The sequence below is a fragment of the Monodon monoceros genome, unplaced genomic scaffold (assembly GCF_005190385.1).
Source record: "Monodon monoceros isolate NGI ecotype Baffin Bay Population unplaced genomic scaffold, NGI_Narwhal_1 Super_Scaffold_17, whole genome shotgun sequence".
NCBI classification, from domain to species: Eukaryota; Metazoa; Chordata; class Mammalia; order Artiodactyla; family Monodontidae; genus Monodon; species Monodon monoceros.
Window position 1 is genome coordinate 11,629,029 of NW_021703773.1, and position 22,288 is coordinate 11,651,316.

Consider the following 22,288-nt stretch of genomic DNA (forward strand, 5'->3'; position numbering starts at 1 on the left):
ACAAGCTCCAACTGGGAGTGCCACGAAGAGCTCTCACTGGGACGTGGTGCAGCCAGCGGGAGGCGGCTCTCGGGGACCGGGGTGCCCCCCAGGGACTCCCTGGCAGCAAGCCCAGTGGGGAGGGCACCTGGAGAAAAGCGTGCCCCTTCAGGAGCACCAGGGCATAAGCCCCCCGGGGGCAGACAGGCAGGGCCTCTGCACACACGTCCCCCAGGACTAGACAGAGGAAAGGCACGGCATCTGACGGCCCCCGAGAGCAGCCCGAAACCTAACCAACTCCAGGGGCCACCCCAGACCCCAGGGACAACTCTGGTCAGCCCAAGGCCACAGAAGCAACCCTCCAGGAGAACCCTGTGCTATCACGTGCACCAATGAACTCGACTTTGCTCCGGGCACCTACTAGGAAACAAAACCCAAAAGCTAACGCTTGTGAACATACCCTGCTATTCCCAGTGTCTGAGAATTCTGAGACAGGAAGACACTTAGTGAGCAACACATTTTTAATATTCTTCCTGCAGGCATGGCTGCCTCCGAGCTGGCTGCTTTCATCAAGAATTCCTGGTGCTGAGGAAGGCAGGCCTTCGCCCAGCACATGGACACCGGTGCCCGATTCCCCGCTAACATTCCTCAAGTCTTCAGCACTGCTCTCCTTCCCGGGACAGAGAACCTGCTTCTGGCGCACAGGGCTTTGTGGACAGGAGCGTACGATGTGCTGTGGAAAGCTGCCCCGGGATGCTGCAGGGAGACCATGCCCTGCGCTCAGACGGCCTCTGGGGTGATGCGGCAGGCTGAAGGAAAGATCGCCTTCCCAGGACATCTCTCTTCTCAGAGTCAGGAAAAAAAAAAAAAAGTTTTCCCCAGAATTTCACTATAAAAACATTGAAAGATGAGTAGATGTGATTCTAGTCTCCTGGTAGAAGTTGGGTTGAGGACAGAAAAATAAATGTTCACCCCTGGAAACAAAACCTATCATCTGACCCAAGTTTCCCCGACCGTGTCCACACTTGCCGGGCACAGGCAAGGAGGGAGGGAGGGTGTGCCTGCAGACCCAGGGTGCCTCCTGGGGCGGCCAGACCAAGGCTGCCTTTTTAGGATGCTTGTCGTTTAGGAAATCACACTGATGACCAGATTCCTCTCAGCCTCTGGGCTGAAGCTAGTCGGGAGGACTGAGGACTGGTGGTTTAGGAGTCCTGGGACCCTGGCTTCTGGGCCCGGGTTCTGGGAGACTAGGGTTTTATCAGCAAGCCACTCTTTGCAGTTACTGTATCAACAACACTTGTCCGCACGCCGGGCTCACCGGGTGGGCAGAGAGAACACATGGGCCAGAGTCTGCTTTGCAGAGACCCCGGGAGCGGACTCCCCAAAGAACACAAAACACCAGAGGGGAGTCCCAACGTGTTCACCTCTATGTAGCACACGCCGGCCTTCTGAAGCTCTCCTTTCAGCCACTCAGAGAGCTGATGGCAGTGGACGGTCGGCTCCTGTAGGTGGCCCTGCCCTGCGACTGCGGAAACGCCGAGGCTCAGTGTCCTGATCTTAACATGCGGCCGCGATCTGTGACCTTCCACCAGGGGCCGGGCAGGCAGCTCCCTGGTGCACGAGCTCGGGGGCCTCCGTGTCCCAGCCAGACTCACAGAATAGACCACGGGTGAAGGGGGAGCCACAGCTGACTGTGCTGGCTGTCACAAGAGTCCTGGTTGGCACATGGCTCAGCAGGTGCTAGGAGGTGGTTAGCAGAAAGCTGGAAGGGACGCCACCACCCCAGTACCTGGCAGGAGGCAGGTTCTCAGGCCCGTCCCTACTTTCTGACTCACACGGGAAGCAAAACAGACCCCGGGGCTCAGGGTGAGGGAATCAGAACCAGGGCACGTGGAGACCCCTCTCAGGGAAGGGCTCATCCACTCGGGCCGCCGGGCACCTTCTGCCAGCGCTGCCTTCAAGCCCCACCCAGCCCAAGCCTGTTCACTTGGATGTAGCAAAAGGGAGGGGAGAAGAGGAACAGAGAAGTTAAACTGTCCTCTAAGCTTGAGTAAAGTGAGGTCTGTTCTGAAAAAAGAACCCCATATAAATCTGGGAGAGCTTTCATCTCTGCTCCCGTGTGCAGGGAAGCATCTGCTGACCCCTCACAGTCGCCGTCTTTCCTTGATTGGCATTTTTCCATTAGCCCTTCTCACCACCCGACCTACTGTTTACTTTAGTATTTTATTACTCTTCTCCCTGTTACAGAATGTCACCTCCACCAAGTCAAGGGTTTTGTCTGCTTCTGTCCACTGTTGTATCTGCAACGCCCAGAACAGTACCTTATATCCCGCAGATGGTCACTGAATATGTATTGTGTCAATCGCCTTACGTGTGACTGAAAGACCTTGGTTCATAGAAGACAAGGGAAGGACCCTGGGGCCTCTTCTAGGCAGAAGGCAGGGGGTGAGTGCCTGAAGCCACAGCAGCTGTCTGGGCTTCCATGAAGACTCTGCCCTTCCCACCCCGCTAAGCTCTAAGTGCTGCTGCCTGGACATCCAGCAGCTGGGGCTCTCCGGATCGTGGCCGCATCCCCAAGGCGCTTGTGCTCACAGCCAAAGACAGACTAGGCCATTCCTCCCCAAAACTAAACAAGAGGAACAAACAGGTTCAAATTCTTATCCCTTGCCATGTTCTCCTTTAGTTCGGTGAGGCTGTGACTACACGTGCTTATAATTTCTATGCTGTGGTCTCGGTCCCCGGCCAGGGAAATTTCATGAGTTCTTTAAGAACACCCTCCCACGTCCACTCCAACTCTAATTCTTTCTCCCCTCTTTTTTCTGATTTATTTAACTACATTTGGATACCCAACCAGGAAGACTGCGTAACCCTTATTCCTTGTAAGGAGTGACTGCAGAGTTGCTCATGCTTTTCTATCCTCAACCCATCTGGGAAATTGATCACTGCCAATCGTTACTGTGTTTCCTGGGGTTCTCGGCCACATGGCTGACCCATTAGCAAAACTCTGTAGTGATGTGCACACGTTGTAACCAGACTGAACACCGTCTGTCAAGCAAGATGTTGAACAAATTAAAACGTAACACCCACCCCTCTGACGACCACCCTTCTGGTGGCCTTACTTATGCCGCTGATGGCGGTCCGCACGCACACCCACATCCTTTGGAGCGCTCCTCTCTTTGGAGCATCCTGGGCAATAATTCTCCTTTCTCTTTAAAACGTGTGTCCATGGCTCTTGCCCCTTAGAACTGAAGCTCTTCAGGGGCACAGGCCTAGTTTCACACATTTTTTTTTTGCGGTACGCGGGCCTCTCACTGTTGTGGCCTCTAGTTGCGGAGCACAGGCTCCGGACGCGCAGGCTCAGCGGCCATGGCTCACGGGCCCAGCCGCTCCGCGGCATGCGGGATCTTCCCGGACCGGGGCACGAACCCGTGTCCCCTGCATCGGCAGGTGGACTCTCAACCACTGTGCCACCAGGGAAGCCCTCACACATTTTTATATCTACCATATAGTAGATAAATAACGCACGTTTAAAGAATAAAGAGCTTGTTTACTTTTCTAGTCTAGTCACTGATTTCCCTTTAGAAATAAGTGCTCAGAGTGGGTCAATTAAAAATCCCTGAAGGACCTCCGGGAGAACAGGCCTGGAATGTTCAGGATCCAGGAGGAGGCAGCCCTGACGTTCCACACATCAGAAGTGACGCCGGTCTGCGTACAGGTCCTTATGTCTGATACCAATGTCACTCCTGCCCCTATTCCGGTGCCATCTTTCCAGGGGGGAAGAAAGCCCCTTCCACTGAGTACAGGAAGGCCACGTGGGCCAGCGGTTCCACTGGTGGCACTTACCCTTCACTTGCCCTTTTCTGGAGACTCATCTTGCTCTCAAATGTTTGTTATTTCATCAGCACCACTGTTTTCAGTTCTCACTTACGTCTCCTTAAGATTACACAGCCTGGATTATTAACTGTCTTGGAAAGGACTTGATCCAAGAGACGAGAAGGAGCCTGGGTAATGGAGCCACACTGAGCTGGTCTAACCTCAGGCAGGATGGGAGACTGCAGTCCCAACCCCAAGTGCAGTGTAATGAGTTCGGTGATCTATCCTCCTCCCGAACTACCTCCTCTCCCCAACTCCCTTCAGACCCCAAGGAAGGAGCCTGGCCCATGGCCCAAGTTTATCTCAGAACAATGATGCACCCACAGGAGACATTACATCTTTATGCAGATCCTACAGTATTTCAGAAGCCATACTTCCAGGGCAGCGGGGAGCAACTGCTGGCCCTTCTCTGGTAGCCACGCCGCCTCTAGATCTCTGGGGAATGGAGGTAGATCTCTTCGACTGCTTACCAATCCTGCCTTCTCTTTCCTTGGGCCCTATGCCACCACCATCTTTTGCCAACTGGAACTGCCAAAATCTTACTCAGCTTTCCTACAGCATTTGACGCTGCAGAACAGGCAGCTCAACACTGCCCTCCCCGGGCGCCGTGCCGCCCCTGTCCCTGGTCACTCTTCACTCTCAACAAGCGGACCCTTTGCATCCAGGAGAGCCTCCAGGTTCTGTCCCACCGACCTCGCCTCCGATTTCATTCATTTCCTCAACTACCAGCTTCTGCAAAACATGCCAGATCTACATTTCACCCCATGAACTCTTTCACGGGCTTCAGAATTTCCAGCTTTCTTACCCTAGACACCTCTAGGTGAATACCTACCAGCCTCCAAGAATTAAGAGATAAACACTGTCACAGAGAGGTACCTGGGAACAGTGCCTTCCGGAGCCGTATAACACGACAGCGCTAGACCAGCGTCATCCAGTAACGGAGAAGGTTCCCACACAACAAACGCCGAAGGCTTTTCGGAACAAGGAAACAATGGCCGGGGATACATCAATCAAATTTAAAAATTAATTATGGGCATATGGACATGGAGCATGGACTTAGGAAATTCTGGACTTAAAGGGACTCCAGAATATACCTCAAAAGCTTAAAATTTATATTTTCAGGGAGAAAAAAGTCACCCTTAAATAGCAAACTAAGATTTCACACAATAGTAAAACATTTTAAAGAACATTTTAGGTGTCTAGCACGGACGGCTGACTTCACCTTTCTAAGAAAGGACATTGGAAACACACTGTCACTAACATTACCATTTCATTTTAAAAGGGTACTTTAACACACAGAGAAGAACAATTTCAGAATAAGGGACAAATACAAGTAGTTTTAAGGAAAGAATCCTGGTTTTCCCCCTGTAATCACATATTAGTGACAAGTGTTAACAGGTAACTCCTGGTCCAAGGGTTATACGTATGGGTGCCCCTGGTGTAGGTTCTGGATAAGAGGTGAGGGCACGGTTTCCCAAGGTGTGTGCTATGTAAAACATTAGTCTCCTAAGATTGTGCGAGAAAAGGGTTTCCTGGTCTCAAATAAGTTTGAAAACTACTGCATCCTAGAGTTTCCTAATCTTCAAGATTCACGATGCTCATATTGTTATAAAGGCTCTGAGAATCGTTTGGTAAAAAATCTTTTTAACTCCGACCTTAGAAGCGTGTTAAGTCTCTGTCCACGGTTACACCTGAGGCCAAGTGCTCTTTGACCACACTCAGAAATATGTCAGCTTAGGGGAAGAAAAGGTACAATCCTAACTTATTGAAGTTGATGTCTTAAAGTACAAAAGTGTCATCCTTTGACTTACTTATTGCCAGGGCCAGAGAAAGAATCCTGACTGGTCGGGGTGTGGGTTGACTGGCCTCTCCGATGCTCCTGTGTGGGATTTCTGGTACTGACACCCAACACTAATCCTTCTGTTTGGTGAGGCCCTTCCTTCTGACCTAGGACCGGAGCCCCCTGGAAGCGCTGACCTTTTACGGTGCTAAGAACTTCAGTAACTGAAATCTGCACTCAGCGGTTCCCCTGGTAATTGAAATGAAGGTGACATGAGCCACCAACTGAAACTTCAGGTCAACAGGGCAACTTGCCTGTGCAAAATAAACCCCGGAACTCTCTGGGCCACAAGGAGTTTGTCGGGTGACTGTTAACAAGCATGGACAAGCCCAGGAGTAGGCGCTGAGGCAGGATGACAGCCACCCAGTTATCAAACGTCTGCTCTGGTCTGGGCTCGTCCAGGCACTGGACACAGTTCTCATTGAAACCAAGTACTTACATGGGATTCAGCAGAACTGACGGGACTTCCAGCCCTGAGAAGTAGCCTCGGAGGGAGGGAGCCAGCGCATCTGGAAAGACACAAGGGGAGAAGGTGTGAACCAGGGCGCCCCCTGCCCGCCCGTACATCCACACTCCTCACAGGGCATCCTGCTGGGCTACTGCCCCCTTTACTGTCCCCAGGCAGCGCCCACTCATCCTTGCCCACGGGCAGCCCTCCCCCCCAGGGGCTGGAAAGCATTGGAGCCGCATCCTGAGGAATCCTCCGCAGGACCAAGCTCTCACGGAGCAGCCGGGGTCCAGCAGCTGCCCCGCTCCCAGCTTCCTTCTCCGCTAACAGCCACTGCTGGGCTAAAATCTGGCCCAGCGAGCCCCCTTTTCCATGCTCACTCAGCAGCACCTAGGCTGGGGGCCAGGCTGCCTAATGGCTTTCTGAGTAGCCTGTGGCAACACGTATCAGCTTTGATAAGGAAGGGATGCTTCCCGACACCATCCATGCCAGTGGTCTGGCCAGGAAGCCTTTTGAGACTCTGCTCCTATTCTTTTAGAAAGGGTCCTGGCCTCTTGGCCCTGCGGGGTGTCTGTCTGCTCACTCTGCTGAGCCCCACCGCCCCCATTAGGTTTCCAAAATGAAAGGCCAGCCCCAAACACAAATGGATGGTGATGCTCTGTGCACTGGCAGAATGTCCCCATCCTGTAATGAGGAGAATGTGAAAAAACAAACAAAAGGGCGAGTGCACTATGGCTTCGACAGATGTCCATCTATTGGCACCGTCAGTTTTGACCCTGAGCCTTTGGACAGAGGCGAGAGATGCCCGTTTACCGCTGTGTCTGTTTACACCGAAGGGGGACGACCTCCCCGCCGGCCTGTGAGCAACACAGGAAGCAGCGCTGGGCGTGGTGGCGGGAGAGCAGATTACAGCGAAGGGGGAGGCTGCCAGCACAGGGAGGTGGCATACGCCCAAGCATGGCAGGAGGAAGACCGCTCTTTACTTGGGTCTGGCCCAAACCGGTTCACGTGAGAACGTTTCTAGAGTGGAATGTGATGCTGGGAGGAATTTTACCCTGGCAAATCAACTTCCGTAGTTTAATGAGAGAAAATCCGCAGCAGAACCCCTTTTTCACATGGCATCTCATTCACGTCTCCAGAGCGTAAACAGATGAAGCAGCAGTCTGGCTGACGCAGAGGTGCAGGGGGCCTAGGGCACTGATGGAGACCTTCCGCCTCATCTTACCTGACTTGTACAGGTGGGGAAATCAGCTGAGGGCTGGGTTTTCTGAATGATGTCCACCATGGTCACAGAGCCCAGTGGGCTCGGGGCTGGGTCAGAATCCGGGGCTCAGGCTCCACCAGCTCTAACTTGATTCCAAAACCTGGGCTGTCTAGGAATGGGCCCGGGAGAGCCCACGTAGTACCCCTGGCCTCTCCCCCTGGTCCACATGTACAAGTGCGTGGAGTTCCCTTTGACCCCATGGGCCTCCTTCACAGAGCGGCTACTTCCCTCTGGCTGTCACTGCAGGGAGAGGGGCCACACTGGGGCACTCTGTCCCACCTGGGAGGAGAGGTGTCTGGCCTCACTTACTCAGGAGGCTTCATAGGACCAGGGTGCAGCTTCTGCCTACACCAGGACTCCATTTCGGGGAAACGGCTGGGCCGGCTGTGCCTTAGAGACCCGCCGGAGCAGCACATCAGATATGACTAGAAATCAGTTTACCAGCCAAAGTGGGCCCCCGCGTTGGCAGAGGGCAGAGCTGTATTCCTTGGGAGCCACCAGCTGGTACTGAAGCTCATTTAAGACAGAGCCAGAGTCCTTTCAACACTCATAGCAATTAAGGGGACGGGGACCAAAAACACTGCATGCAGGTAGGCTAAATACATGTCACGGGGGGAACTTAGGGGGGTAGGCAGGGCAAAGGGAGAGAAAGAAAGAGGGGACGTGTGGAGGCAGGAGGCCGGGAAGGGAGAGGGAGGGTAGAGTACAGGGGAGGAGGGGCAGAGGGCAGAAGGGAGGGAGGGGAGGAAGAGACTCAAAGAAAAAACTCATACCTACCCATGGCTTACGGCTTTGGGCATCTGAATCCACTTGCTCACTAAGCAAAGGGCAGAGGTGGAGCTGCCTTCCCGAGACAGGTGGTAAAGGATGGGGTGGGGACTTGGAACCTAAGCACACACTGGAGGGGACGGGTCCGTGCGCACCGGGGTCGGGGGAGCGCGGTGGTGACGGCTGGTGCTGCCCGGGTGCTGCCGGGTGCGGGGCGGGAGCGCTGAGCCCAAGGAGGCCAAGACGCGTTGGTGGTCAACGGAGGAGGCACGGGACAGGGGCTGCCCGAGGAGGGGAGAGCCGCAGAGTGGCTGGCAGGGGCCTCGCTTCGATGCAGGTGAAGCCCCTCCCGCCCTGCACGCCCGCTCCAGCCTCTCCACGCACACACGGCCTCGCACTCTCCCCGGGCGGGCCGGCGGATGCTGAGCCCCGGGCTCCGGCGTAAGATGCGCTCGGCCGAGCAGAGGTGAAGTCGGCCCACTGGCTGATTCTCAGGGAGGGTGTAGCGGCCACGCAGCAGACGGGCCCCGAGATCCATCCCTCTCGCGCCCCACGTCTGGACACCACCGCGCCTGCCTGCGTCGGCTCTGTGAGGCCGCTTCCTCAGAAGGCAGGTGGCCGAGCCCGCATTTCTCATCAGCACTGGCCCTGGGCCCGCAGAGCGCAGAGCAGCAGAACTCACTGGGCAAAGCCGAGCTCAGGCAGCCAGCCCCGGGGAAGACGCTGCTCTGTGCTAATCACCGCTGTCTGGGAAAACACGGTTCTTCCGCAACACCCACTCAGGCTGCTCTTCTGCTGTGGTTTTTGGCCCCAGGTCACTCGCGGCCACTCCTGCCCAATGCCTAGGGGCTACTTAGATGCGTCACAAACACCGGGGAGACCCATGATTCCCCGACTCCAGCTCCAGGGACAATCCAGCAGGGATGCAGTCTACGCAGCTGACCACCCTTGTAAGGCAACGGTCCTGTCTGCAGAAAAATGCACGTGTGCTCAATCACACATACACAACTGCACGCTCACAACCTTGTATGCAATTCCAGGGGCCTCAGAAATCCCTGCAGGAGCCTCTAACATCATTCCTACGGTCCAAGCTAACACTGATCTTTACTCTGTGCCAGAGACTGCGAAGCCTATCACAGAAACTGTGACATATAAATGAATAAGCAACACAGAAGACGCTGGGACCCTTCCCCCAGAGCTTCATAACGCCGACAGCTATTACTGTCACGATTCACTATCCAGGGCCCACACTAGGATGCCACCATGACACTTCTGCAGGAACGCTGCTCTCAAATGCAGTGGCCCTGCAAGGGTAACACTGAAGTCTCCATCACCTCAGCCTCGTACCAGCTCCTGTGACTGGGGACAGACTGGTGACAGACAGGAGGGCAGCCAGAAAAAGAAATGACTCAGAGCAAAGATAAAGTGGAGCGCTAGAGAGAGGAGAAGGAACCCATAGAGATAATTCCCATCCTCTTCCATTTGTAGATGAGGAAACTAAGGCCCAGAGGATTAAAATACATAAACTTCATGTCCCCGGTAGTGTTGCCAAGGACAGGAAACCCTGACTGGGCTCCAGGGTGGGAGCCCTGCCTGATGCACTGGCCCCCGTACAGTGGTTTGTGGGGAGCACAGTGTAAAGTACCGAAAGGGTAATCATGTACACTGTACTATCCCCGAGTAGTGATGACTCCCATCATCCCACATGCCTTTGGAAACAGTCATGAGAAGTGCTTACCAGGCAGCTGGCTCAACTCATGGCAACTACCCTTAACAGATACCCCTTGGTTTCGCAATGTTCTTCTCTGTGGAATAAAGGGACAAGTCTAGACCAGTGGTTCTCAAGAGTGTGGTCCCTTGACCCCCAGCATCACCTGGGACATATATCAGAGATGCAGAAACTGCAGGGGTAGGGCCCAAGCACCTGCATTTAACGAGTCCTCCAGGAGTTGATGATGCATATGTATGCTCCAGTTTGAGAGACACTGCTCTTGAACAGGTTTCCAAAAGTGTGTCCAGAAGAAGTGAGATGCTCTGCAGTCAAGTACGTTTGAGAGAAAAATGCACAGTCTCAGCAGATTCTAGATACACATTAGCACATTAAAGGCTCTGAGAAGTTTAAACAAACCTGTTTGACCTGATTTAATCCTGGGTTTCTCAAGTGTATCTGATCACGTAATCTTTTGAATTACACAGAAGTGTTGAGAAACGCTGGTCTGGAAGGCCCCTTCCAGTGGTGACATATGGTGGATCCAGGAGGCTGAGGCACGCTGACACAGCATCCAAGTTCCCAGCTCTTAACAAAACTAATTAGGACTGGAAGACAATCACCAGACCAGCTGGTACCCTGGATGTCTAATCTATCAGGAGCAGTGAAGATATTCTTACCTTTCCTAATGCAGGTGCTGTACCTGAATGCAGATTTCCCAGCACCACAGTCAGAACGAAGCTTCCTCTCCTTTTTAAGGCATGGATATTCTTAGGCAGGTTCCCACCACTGTCCCCAAGAAGGAGCCCTGAATACCCTGCCAGGGCCTTCCCAGCATTGAGCCACTGGCCGCCAGCCACTCACACATTTTAATTATAAGCAACTCTGCCCCACTGACTCCCAGCTCTAAGGATCCGCTCTTACGCAGCATCACCAAATAAAGCATGTCAGGTCCCACGGCAAACTTCGTTGCAGGCTGCCAGGCTGAGGAGAGGCTGCCAAGGCAGAAGCACACTCTGGTCCAAAAAACTCCAAACTCACCAAATAGACTGGAGTGGTAATTGCAATACAAAAAAGATGACCCTCTTTATGGGACCAATTATAGGGTTCTTTTAAATAGCAATCCTCCCAATTTCTAATAAAGCATTCACCCAAGCTGGAAGAACGCTTTCCAGGAATTCCTCTACTTCATGAAATGAGGCCCGTGAAGATCACCCTCTAAAGGGACATCCACACCCACCGGTCCCCTCTGCCCCCTCACACTCTTTCTTAGCAGACAAGGAGGACACGAAATGCAACCAGCATTCTTTACGCTACTTGTTTAGCACCTAGTACTCCTTGCCTAGGGCAATTAAACAAGTTGCCAACACCTAGACAAAATGTCAAGGTTTACAGGAACCGGTTCAAAGGTTTAAGTTTGCCATCCGACCCACCCGGAGAGCTGGGGAGAAGGCCACGTCCCAGCCCAACCCCGTGACCCCGCCTGATCTCCCAGTCTGAATGGTGGGACGGTGCTGAGGTTTGAGCCCAGGCAGCGACAAGGTCTAGACCTCAAAAGCAAGGTCCTAGGCCTGTGAGTACCTCCCGCTAAGAGCAATCAAGGCTGGGCTTAATTAAACATAAGCCTTCAGGATTAATTTTCTCTCTTGGGCTTTTAGACTCTTTCCCCATCTGTCCCAAGCACAAACCAGGCTCTTGCTTCCAAACAGGCAGGTGAAATGTGCTCAGACATCCCAGAAATTCACTCAAGACGCCACTCGGGTCGAGGGCACCCAAGCATGTAACACCCTGTGTCAGATTAAGTCCACAGTGGTTGCTTGTCATCCATTTTTAATTTTGTCAGACTGTTAATTTTTAACTCTGTTTGCTATCAAGGGCCATTAGAGATTCTCCAGGAGCCGAGCTCGGTGAAGCGAGAAGCACTTCGTGGCAGAGTGGATGAGTCTTGAAGTTGGGTTGTCCCACTTTGCCATCCAAGTTCTGGCCTTGCCCACTGGCAGCACAAATCTTGAATAAAACATGATCCCATTTGGAGCTGATTTTCCTTTTTACCCCTGTCACAATTGGTTTTCTTCACGGAGTTCACTTTCTTTTTACGGAGGCTACATTTTACATTTCCAAAGTTTCTCTGTAGCCTTGGTTTTGTTTCCGAAGCAGTTAGAATTCACGTGCTTTCAGATGGTATCTGGGTGACTATTCCCACCAAAGGAGACCAAACACCCTGGGTGGACGGCCAGCTGACCCCACCTGAGCCTCCCCTCAGCTCACACCACAGCGACAGGCTGCCCTCCTGGCCCGGCCCCAGCTGCTTCTCTTCTTCTTTACCGAAGAGTGAAGCCTGGACCCTCAGGTTTCTGCTGGCGGGGTACCAGTCCTGAGTCCCTGCAGCCTAACTGCTTCTTAAGCTACAAAGGTGCCCTGGAGCCTCTGGGTCACGCCTGAAGTTCTGATCCCCCCACCCCAAAAAACAAGAAAGAAAAGAAAAAGAAATGAAAGAGCTATTTTATCAGTAATTACTACTCTATGCCAAGCGCTTTACTCTTTCCCTCAAAGTAACCCCAGAGAACAAGCGTTCATTCTTCCTCCTTATAGATGAGGAAACTGAGGCTCAGGGAGGTTACAAACAAACAAACAAGCTTGCCTAAAATCCCAAAGTTAGCAGAACGGATGGAAATTGTCACTAAAATTCGACCTGCTGGATTTTAAACACTGAGGGCCCTATTAATTACATGCCAGGCCCTCGGCACATCCTGCTGTATGGGCGGACGGCTCAGCAGTCAAGAATCCCAAAGGGGAGGCAGGCTCGCAGACAGCACTTACAGGGGAGACTCACTGAGACTCGGGGACAGGCTCTCCCTGCTCGTGAGGTCGGGGAGAACACACACAGCATCTAGGGAGCGTACCTTTACAGGAGCAAACGGAACACGCTTAAGAAACCTGGAAAACACAGCGCACCAAACGAAGGCAATCCTGCTGCCGCCCCCCAGTCAGGAAAGCCGCCCAGTATGGGGAAGGCTGGGCCTCAGTGGCGTAGCAGCAGCTCTGGCCAAAGGAACAACTAGACCCAACAACTCTGGAAGAATGGCTCTGCACTGCTTCTGAGAGGCCAGTGAGGACGGGGTCAAGGTTTGTGTCGCTGCTTTATTAAGAGGATCCTTAGTTCTTCAAATACCAGACAGCAAGAGGAGTGGAGGGAAGGGACGGATGGGACAGAGAGGGTAAAAAGGGACAGAGAATTTGCTTGGCCAGGAGTTGGCCCCCCTGGGGGTTGGTTCAGCCTCAGGACTACGACGAGAATAATCTGCCCCCAAGGCACAAAATGTAACCCCATCGCCTGGAAATGAGGCTGGGCAGAACCCTAGTGGAAGGACTGTAGGAAGAACGAGCTAGAAAGCCCAGGGATGAACAGACCGGGTGACCAGCAGCTGGAGAGTTCAGGGACAACAGCTCTGAGTGAAGCAACACACACGAACCACTTGGTCTCTCTGGGAGTCCAGCTGTTTCCCACTCTCGATCTATTTCCTGTCAGGGACAGGTTTTCTTCCGACAGGCGTGTCCGGGCCTGGCTGTAGGGACTTCCTCCGGGGGACAAGTTCTCCCAGTGCTGGCACAAGCTGCAGAGACTGCACCGCTGGATGCAGGGCAGGTGCCGTCGCTCGGTGACGTCGGTGGCTGTCATTCGAGGCCTCATCTTGCTCCCCTATTCCTCATTCACTCTTTCCAGCCTCTGGTCTTTCATTTGGCTGCAGCCCTGAGGACCCTGCGGCCCCATGAGTGTCAAGACATGCTCGATGTCCTTAGTGCTTGAACTAGCACAGCTTCGTGGGTAGCCAGTCCTGGGCTTTCTTCTCCTTGAAGATTCAAATGCTCCTTAAAAGGCTAACGCTTTCTAAGCCCTTACTGTGCGCCAGGCACCCTGTTAAGTGCTTTAACACGAGGGACGATTAGCCCCACTTCAGGTTGAGGAGCTTGTTCAGGGGAGGTCGTGTAAATGGCAGCGCCTGTGTCTGACCAGGTAGCCCCAGCAGAGGCCAGGCCTCGAGGGGCAGGCAGAGGAGGAGGCCCCCCTGAGGGGGGGGGGGGCTGGGAGAAGAAAGGGGGGCCCTGTGCTCCCTGGAGGCTGGCGCTGGGAGCACCGTGCCTGCCCCGCCTGCCTTCAGGCTCTTATGGGAGTTAGGCCAGATGCTCCTAGGTGACCAGAAAGCCAAACAAAACAGGGAACTAGACAAGGCTGGTACATGCAGGAGACGGAACACCAAGCAGCGGTTTCTCCCCACCCTCTGACCTTCACGGAGCTGCAGGTTTAGAGAGAAAAGTAAATGTCAGAGGATTAACAGTTTCATCTATGGCTGAAAACAATTCAAAGCCTTGAGCTGAACGGCCTCAAAGTCAGCGCTGCGGTCCTTCGAAGCCGTGGTCTCTGTGCCGGCCGCAAGCCCCGGGCTGCAGGCAAGACAATACACAATACCCGTTTGGGAAGGCCGGGCCTCCAGAATGAGGAGGTCCAGGTTGAGCGTGGATGCCGCGCGGGAGGCGCACAAGCAGGGCGCGCAACTCCTGCCCCCGCCCTGCCCTCCGACAGGCTGGCCGTCTGGTGAGGGGCTCAAGCTGCCTCCCGTGGGCTCTGTTCACGGGCCCGCCCCTGCAGCATTGGCTACTGCCTTCTGAACAGGAGGGAGAAGCTGAGAAGTCAAAGTCCTTCCCACACGCGCCTGGGTGGGAAGCACGGCCGCCCTGCCGCTGGGGCTGTGCTCCACCGAGTCCGCACTCACGCCTGCCCTGTTCCCTGCGCCCTCGACACGCTACCTCTCACTGGCTCCGTACTTAAATCAGACTGACGCCGGCCAGGACCTCCTTCTTCCTCTCAGTATTCGCTATGGGACGCAGGGACAGAGGAGATGACTAATGAGATGCGCTTTAAAGAGAAGTTCACACACGCAGTTCTTGAACGCTGCACAGTGAACACCTGGCCGGGGGTCCCGCAGTCAGGCCACCCATACACCATCCTAGGCTTCTCTCTCCTCCACGATCTCGCTTCCCTATCTGCCTGTGTCTTCTCCCCCATGGTTCATTCTGGTATTTGTTTTAGGTCTAGCCTTTAAATTTTTTCCAGTGTGTCACAAGGGACCTCCCTAGGGGCACGTCTTGCCCCGGGAAGTCCGTGGTATGATTTTAAAACCTTTTGTTTATGTGCAGGTGATGCGTTCCAGTTACAAGCTGCACAGCAGCCCTGGGAGAAGGTCTGCTGTTCCTCAGGGTCATTGAGGCCTCTGAGGAAGAGACGGGCAGTCAGGACTTGCTCTCTCAGTCCCACTTACCTGCAAAAGTTTCAGGCCCAACAGTATGATGCTGGTCAAGGGAAATAGTATTGTTTCTAGAGTGTCGTGAGGACAGTGCATTTTACTGGCTTTCTCTCAATCCCAGCAGCAACAAGACTAAAAGCAAAAATGAACCCAGACTTAAAAAGCTGAGATTGTGTGACTAGGAGGTGAGAGGAACTGTCTGGACCTTCTCTTCGGAGCATAACTTTCCTAAAAGTCATGAATGAAACCTTCCTCTGCTGTTCACAGTGACTCACATAATATATTTAATAAACTTCAAATACCATGACGGTGAAAGTAAGCAGGATGATCATTCCTTACAATGTGAACCATCTTCTTAGAAATCGGATGCTCTTAGAAATAGATGTTCTTTCATCCCTAAAAGTAAAAAGGCAGTACTGAAGCTTACAGTCCGACTACGTTATCCAATAAATCTTTAAAAAATGGGATTTGATGTCACATAAGCATCTTCAATTTAGAGATGGAGGCACACGACCACAGATGGAAGCTGGGCAGAAGTAGAAATATGACGCAACTCCTTTTCGATGACAATTTCTGTCTCTCCTGGGTCCTCCTTCTGGATCACACAGACTGAAAACGCTTCTGCCCTCGTTGAAGCGAGATCTCCTGGCAGATGTGACACATGGATGCTAGAATGAGAATCTTCCAATATGCAGCTCTTGAGGGTTCAGGAGCCCAAGAAGATATGAGCAGCAGTGAGGCCTCGGCTCTGGACCAAGTCTCCCTGGGATGCTGAGTCCTTCTCGCATATAAGGTATACTGAGTGTCACGGGCCCAGGTCTCCCAAAATCTGAGATAACATCTTAGCTCCAAAATCGCATCAGCATGAAAACAAAACGCTGCAGTCTACTTGAGATCGTTTTTTCTCTAATTAAAATTTTTATTGAAATCTCAAATGTTACCAAGAAATAGTTTTTGCAAAAGGGGGAAGAAAGAGCTAACAAGCAAATTCAACATGGGAGCTCCCTCTGCTGGTCTGCAGTAGGTTGATATGTTACAAACACATTCCCAGAGACAAATCTAATTTGCTGGAGAAGTGGACAAAAGACAGGTGTGTTGGGCTTTGCCTCAGGAGAGAAACACTAGAAGAAAAAAAAAATCCACGTCTCAAAACAGAGCACAACATCACTAAGAAAAGCAAAATTATTTAAAAGCTGATCTCCAAAGACATAATACGATTTCCAAAACAAAAATGGAATTAGCCGCTAAGAGGATGCTCCATTTTGGTCTCCCCTCTGCTCTACCTCCAGTTAATAAAAATTCTCTCAGGCCCTCTGGGTGAAGGTTAAGTTCTGATTCCCTCGTCTCTGTCTCCAAGTCTCTTCTTACAGGCTTCCCATCTAGTTACAGGAGAAAGATCCAAGGAGTCACTGGAGCAAGGCCTTTCCAAAATTCCATCAAAGAATTAGTCTTTGGTGAGCCAGCACTGAGGTGTGGAAAGAGCTGGGAGTCAGGTGAGCTGGCTCTGGTCATGGCAGAGCCACTTGCGACTCTGGACAACTCTCTCCTCTTCTCCAGTCTGTTTCCTCATCTGTAAAATGGGTCAGACCAGCTGATCTGTCAAGCCTCTCCCAGTTCATTCTACGATTCTCACACTGGACAAAGACATTTAAATGACCATATTTGTTCATCAGTCTTTAGGATACAGAACCCAAGCTTGCACTGGGAATGACCCCAAATAAGAAGTGGGGTTGAGCACAAGGATCTCACTGGTATCAGAAGAGAGTCCCACCAACTGTAGGACTGATGTGGCAGGACCAGGTGGATTCCTGGCTGGGAGAGCCTCAAGGTCGAGGAAGAGCTCACGGGGAAGGTGCCACCATGGGCGATACATCCCAGTTAAATAAGCATAACGGTTGAGTCCATGTAATCTTGGCACTGTCTCTCCTCATCCTTTCTCACAATGGCCTGGGCTTTCTGATCTCTTAAGACTTTTTACCCTCCTTCTCCCACCGTATTCCCCAGGATGACTTTTGATTTCATCCGTTATATGAATGAAGCAAGGGCAAATTACCCAGACATCATGGCCAAAAGCCGCCATTCGCAGTCCTTTCTGGCCACTGTCAACTCCTGCTTTTCCAGGACAGTGGTGAAAGGCTTTGGTACTGATTAACCAAAGCCATGGATATTTAGAAGACTAGGCAAACTTGGCACCATTTCATGGTATTATTAACATTTGCCTCCGTTGTCAATTGGTCTGTATCTAGGCAGCACAGGAAGAGGTGGGTCACATATCCCCAGATGGCAGGGGTGGGCCACAAACACAGGGGACTTTCTGAGTTGCTCCACGGCATCTACAAAATCATCTAAGGTCACTACGAGTATTCTGATAACTCAGCAGAAGGTATCAGCCCGTTTCCTTTCCCTCTGCCCTCCCCCGCTACCTGCCGTTGCAAGGGTGACCAAGCACTGACACAGACAAAGGTGGAAAATGCAACAGGGAAGGAAAAGCAGAAAGCACAGCGTAATCCAGAAACTGGGTCATCAGTCTCGGAAGAACCCCCGTTACTTTGTTTTCGGTGCCAAATACTCTCCCCACCACCACCTTTCTCCTCACTACTTGTACTACTTTCTACCCCCTTCTTCCAACACAAAGGGTGAGCACTTCCGAGGCCCAGGCACCGAGGCCTTCTCTTTGTAGTTTGCCTGCACGGTCCCTGGGAAGCTGGGCTGTCCGTGCACATACGAAGCATCAACAACTCAGCTGAGAGAGAACGGAAGGAGGTCCAGCTAAGAACACTCCCGACCCCATGGCCTGCCTGGGAGACCCTTGCTGGGGCCGCTTATAGGTGTCTTGCACAACACAGTAAGTTGTGGACAACGTAAGACTTTTAATTGTTTCACCCAGCCTGGTACACAAGCACTAAGCAAAACAAACAAAAACCCCACCTGTCCAGGCTGGCAGCTTTTTAAAAACAGGCTTTCCTGCTTTTAGAGGAGTTACACATGCAGTACGACAGATGAGAGCTATATTCTTTCTATCTTATTTGTGATTATTGATCATCACGCTGAATCCCAACCTTGATGACTACTACTGGTACTAAAAGCAAAGCTAAGAGAAACATCGTTTCCAAGGGAAGAGAAAGGGTTGGTAGGTAGACAGTAATCTTTGTGAAGAAACAGCGGAGTTTGTTTATAAAGCCCAGGCTATTTTAACTAAGAAAGCAAGCTGGTCAGAAGAGATACCTCTACCTTGACCTAGAATTACATTTAAGACACTATACTGTACCTCCTTTTCTACAGGGTCTCTTAAAAATGGAAAAAAGGAACCCTTAATCTCTTCTTTAACATATGTATCATAGCACATGACCTTCCTCCTGGAAGCTCCCAGCTCGCTCCTTCGTCCCTAGAGCTCCCAGAACACAAGAGAAGAGACCTCAGCACACAGGAGCACACGCAGATAGGTAGCTCTTGTAACAAGCGCACGCCTTCCTCTGCAGCCCTTCCCCACGGCAAGGCACACACATCTCTGCTCCCGTGACACCCTCTAGCTGGCTGGGGAGGTGACCTGGGCCCAGTCTCTCGTGTGTGATATGAGGGTGAGATCATTAAGGAAGAGAGAGGTGTTGTTTGGGGCAAACATCAGGCAGTGGGTGATATCATTGCTGTCAGACGGTCCTCGGAAGTCCTGGAGGAGTGTCAGCTTGATTCAGAGGGGATCAGTAATCTCTTGAAGGCGGATCTGTTAGCTGGATAGGGGTTAGTTGTATGGTGTGCCCTGGGGAACCAGGTTTGAAAGGGCTGCTGGTGGAGTGAAGTCGTGGCCGATGGGTATGAATTACCTGGGCATGCAGTGAGGCGGGGTAGGTGAAAGCAGGAGGTAGAGCAGGCGCTAGCTCCGCTGGGTACAGAGGGTACGGGGCCCACACTTCAGGGCTACTGGGGTAAAGTGCAGGCACTGTGAGCTCATCTGCAAGAAAAGAATAAGGGAAGAGTTAGTGGTTACCAAACAGCTGGCTGCAAATCAGAAACAAAACACCCAGTGTAGCCCCGAGCCCCAATCAATGTCAGAAGTCAAGTCGCTCTCATTCTCTCAATAACCTGTTGGCTTCGGTCCCCCCAGACACTAAGCAAGAGAATGGTAAATACAAAATGGACCAAAAAAAAGCAAGAAATCTGCTTCCTGTCTGGCCTGCTGAGATCTCAGGCCCGGGCTCCACCCTGGACACTCTGATGTCTTTCCAACTGTAGCTCGGGGGAACCCACGAACAGTGGGGACTTCCTGCACCAAACAGCAAACGGGGTCCTCCGAGGAAAAGAGGAAGAAAGAACTAGGAGGCGATCTCCCGTGAAGACTCACTGCAGAGCCTTTGGGAGAACGGCGACAGACCGGGAGGACGGGAGGACTTGCCTGTGAATCGGCATAATTACTACCGACAAGCATCAGGATCAGCAAACGTTTTCTGTTTAGAAGCACAAGGCCAGACACTGTGCCTACAGGGCACGTAAGGTGCTAAAAGTTCAGAGAATGGAAGTGCAAAGCCTGGGGTATGCCGGTTAAAGTTAAGCCCCACAAAAATCCAAATAAGGACGTTCACAATTGCTGTTTACACAGATTTTATTTTCTAGGGGAAAAAAGATGAGTCATGTTGCCAACTGACTGGTCTAAAGGGACCTCGTGGACCTCCGATTCCACTCAGGTCACGCTGCAGTTTGCCGGGTTGAAGGGCAAGTGCCGGGCCTCAGCATGGATCAGGAAGCAACCCATTAAAGTGACAGCAAACACACAAGGGAGCGTCTCAGCAAAGGCAAAAATAACCTCAGTCAATAGTTCTGAATCTGGAACCCGTAAAGCAGCCATCTCAATACGTGCTTTTATCACCTGTCAAAGTCTGACATCAAGTAGGCCCGGGATGCCCCCCAGGGCCACCGAGGAAGTCAGGAAAAGGTGACCCGGTGAAGCCATCAGTGCCTGTGCCATTCAGGACGTCCCACAAGGGTACAGTGCACGCGACCCAAGGTCAAGAGAGTCCCTTCACTCCCTCCCACCATCTAAAGCCAGCGCAGGCCTGCATTGTAGGTCTCCCCCCATCTCCCCCAATTCTGACCCCGGGCAGGGTTTTCAGCGTGGGAAGGGGGTTAGACACAGAAAACCGCTTTGCTGAGTGTGACGTGGGGACTGCTCTACAGAACCAGCGGAAGGCAGCTGAGGCCGTGTGCGCGTCTGCGTCTGCGCCAGCGGACAGGGCGTGCGCACGGCTCCTGTGCTCAAGAGCTTCCAACAGGCTGAGAGACGGTCCAGAGCTGACCAATCAGGACGCGTCAGGGGGCAGCCGGGGATGCCCACAAGGTGGGGTTATATATGTGGCCGCCCCGACTCCCTCTCTCAACAAGGCAGTTGAAACGACCTCCTCAAGACTTGGTGATGGGAACACAGATGGCCTGTCTATCTAGGCTGGGAAGCCTAGGCCAAAAGAGCAGACTAATAGTAATTATCTGGAGAGGAGAATACAAACACCATAGCCCTCTTTAAAGTGATCAGGTCTATACCACCTACTTCCAGTTCTAGGGTGTGTAGGTGTCTGCAGTTTCTGTAAGGAAATTCCTTACAGAGGGGTTAAGAGAACGCTTCACAGACCCCCGTGTTTCCTGTCGTGATGAGACCACATGATGTCCAGTAGAGCAACAACTCCTGTGAGAGCCCAGCTCGTGGAAACCAAATACCCCCAGAACCAATGCCTCAGATTTTATTTTAAACAAACAACCATTCTCAGGAATGGCAAGCTATTACTGTTGCTGTTATTGTTATTTCAGCTACCATGCTATTTTAAGACACTGAGTCTTTTTTTTTTTAAAGGCAAGAGTCTCAAGACCCAGCACACACTAATTTCTCAGCCCACGCTTGTCCAGCCCCACTGTGACGGCAGAAGTCTATCAACCAGCATCAGAGGGGCTGTGCCTGGCCTGCAGCCTGACGGGCTAAAGGTGAGGCTGGCTGCAGGGCACCCTGGGGCTTCCTTTAGAAAGGTTTTCAAATGTGTGTCTTTTAAGATATCTGATCCTAAAGAGACAGTCTGGGTTTCAATCTCAGCCTGATGGAATTTACGATTTCCATACATTTCCACATTTTATCCTAAAGCATGACTTCACACTGGGCCTATACAAATGCTTGGAGACAACTCACTGATTGATATTTGCATAAAACCTAGCCCAGCTGAACGAGGTGGGAGGGCGGGGGGGGGGGGGGGGGGGCGGGGGGAAGCCTGCTTCCAAATCCTCTAAACCCAAAGTTGCAGAGTAATAAATAGTATATAGTCAGGTAGTGAAGCAGAGGCCTAAAAGAGACTAGGGGAAATGCACACGGGATAAATCCCTTCTTCCATCTCCTCTCAGGATGGGTCTGGAGTTACGGTCCGGAGGAGGATGCACTCAAAATATGTCAGCGGTGATGCTCTGTGTCGCTGAGAACGGGGAGAGGACGGCAGGGAGGGGGTTACCGACGACACATGCTGCGGGCAGGAGCCAGGTCTCACTCAAGTCTGCACCCCTGGGCCAGCTCTGACCCTGGCATTTAGCCTGCAGTGATGCTTGTTGTACTGAATAGTCCCCGACAGAAAATTCTACAAGTTGTTTAAAGATACACCACTGTTTTCTTTGTTAAAGGAACTGAGGGAATATCCATAGGAACTAGATCTAAAATTTCTCAATCCTTGCAGTATTTATCATATCCACCAAAAAAAAAAAAAAAAAATGGAGCAAAGGCAGAGGCTCAAACAAGAGCAAGTGCTTTTGAGCAAGAATCTTCAAAGTGAAAAATAAAAGCGATGGAACCTTTCTTCAAACGTGTTTCCCAGAAACTCTTGTTTATGCAGCAGTTTGGGTTGACTTGCTGGTGGTCGTGGGGACGGCTGGAGGACCTCCACCCCTGTTGAGTCCCCAGAAAGTACACCAGGGTTCCGGAGAAAACAGCTTGAAAACCGCTCCTGCAGCTGCTCTCACCCAGGGACCGGTTTTTAAAGTAAGCTCCTCTTCAAAATCTCCGAAGTCTGAATTCATTCCTGTAGCTCCTGGAAGCCCAGCTGAGAGAGGACGGGCAGGTGGGCAATGAGTAACCAGAGCGGGGTGG

General features: G+C 52.1%; 1 protein-coding gene across 2 annotated transcripts in view; it reads right to left on the reverse strand.

Moving 5' to 3' along the window:
• Positions 1-22,288, reverse strand: part of RBPMS (RNA binding protein, mRNA processing factor) — a 187,210-nt gene that overhangs the window by 6,197 nt on the left and 158,725 nt on the right. The window contains exons 6-7 of one of the 2 annotated variants that reach the window (XM_029226242.1): positions 19,005-19,132; positions 6,132-6,201 (exon numbers count right to left, since the gene is read on the reverse strand). In XM_029226242.1, coding sequence (XP_029082075.1) covers positions 6,139-6,201; positions 19,005-19,132 — 191 coding nt within the window. In that variant the 3' untranslated portion in view covers positions 6,132-6,138. Of the gene's footprint in view, positions 1-6,131; positions 6,202-16,079; positions 16,305-19,004; positions 19,133-22,288 lie in introns of those variants that run through there. The other variant, XM_029226241.1, reaches the window with a different exon arrangement.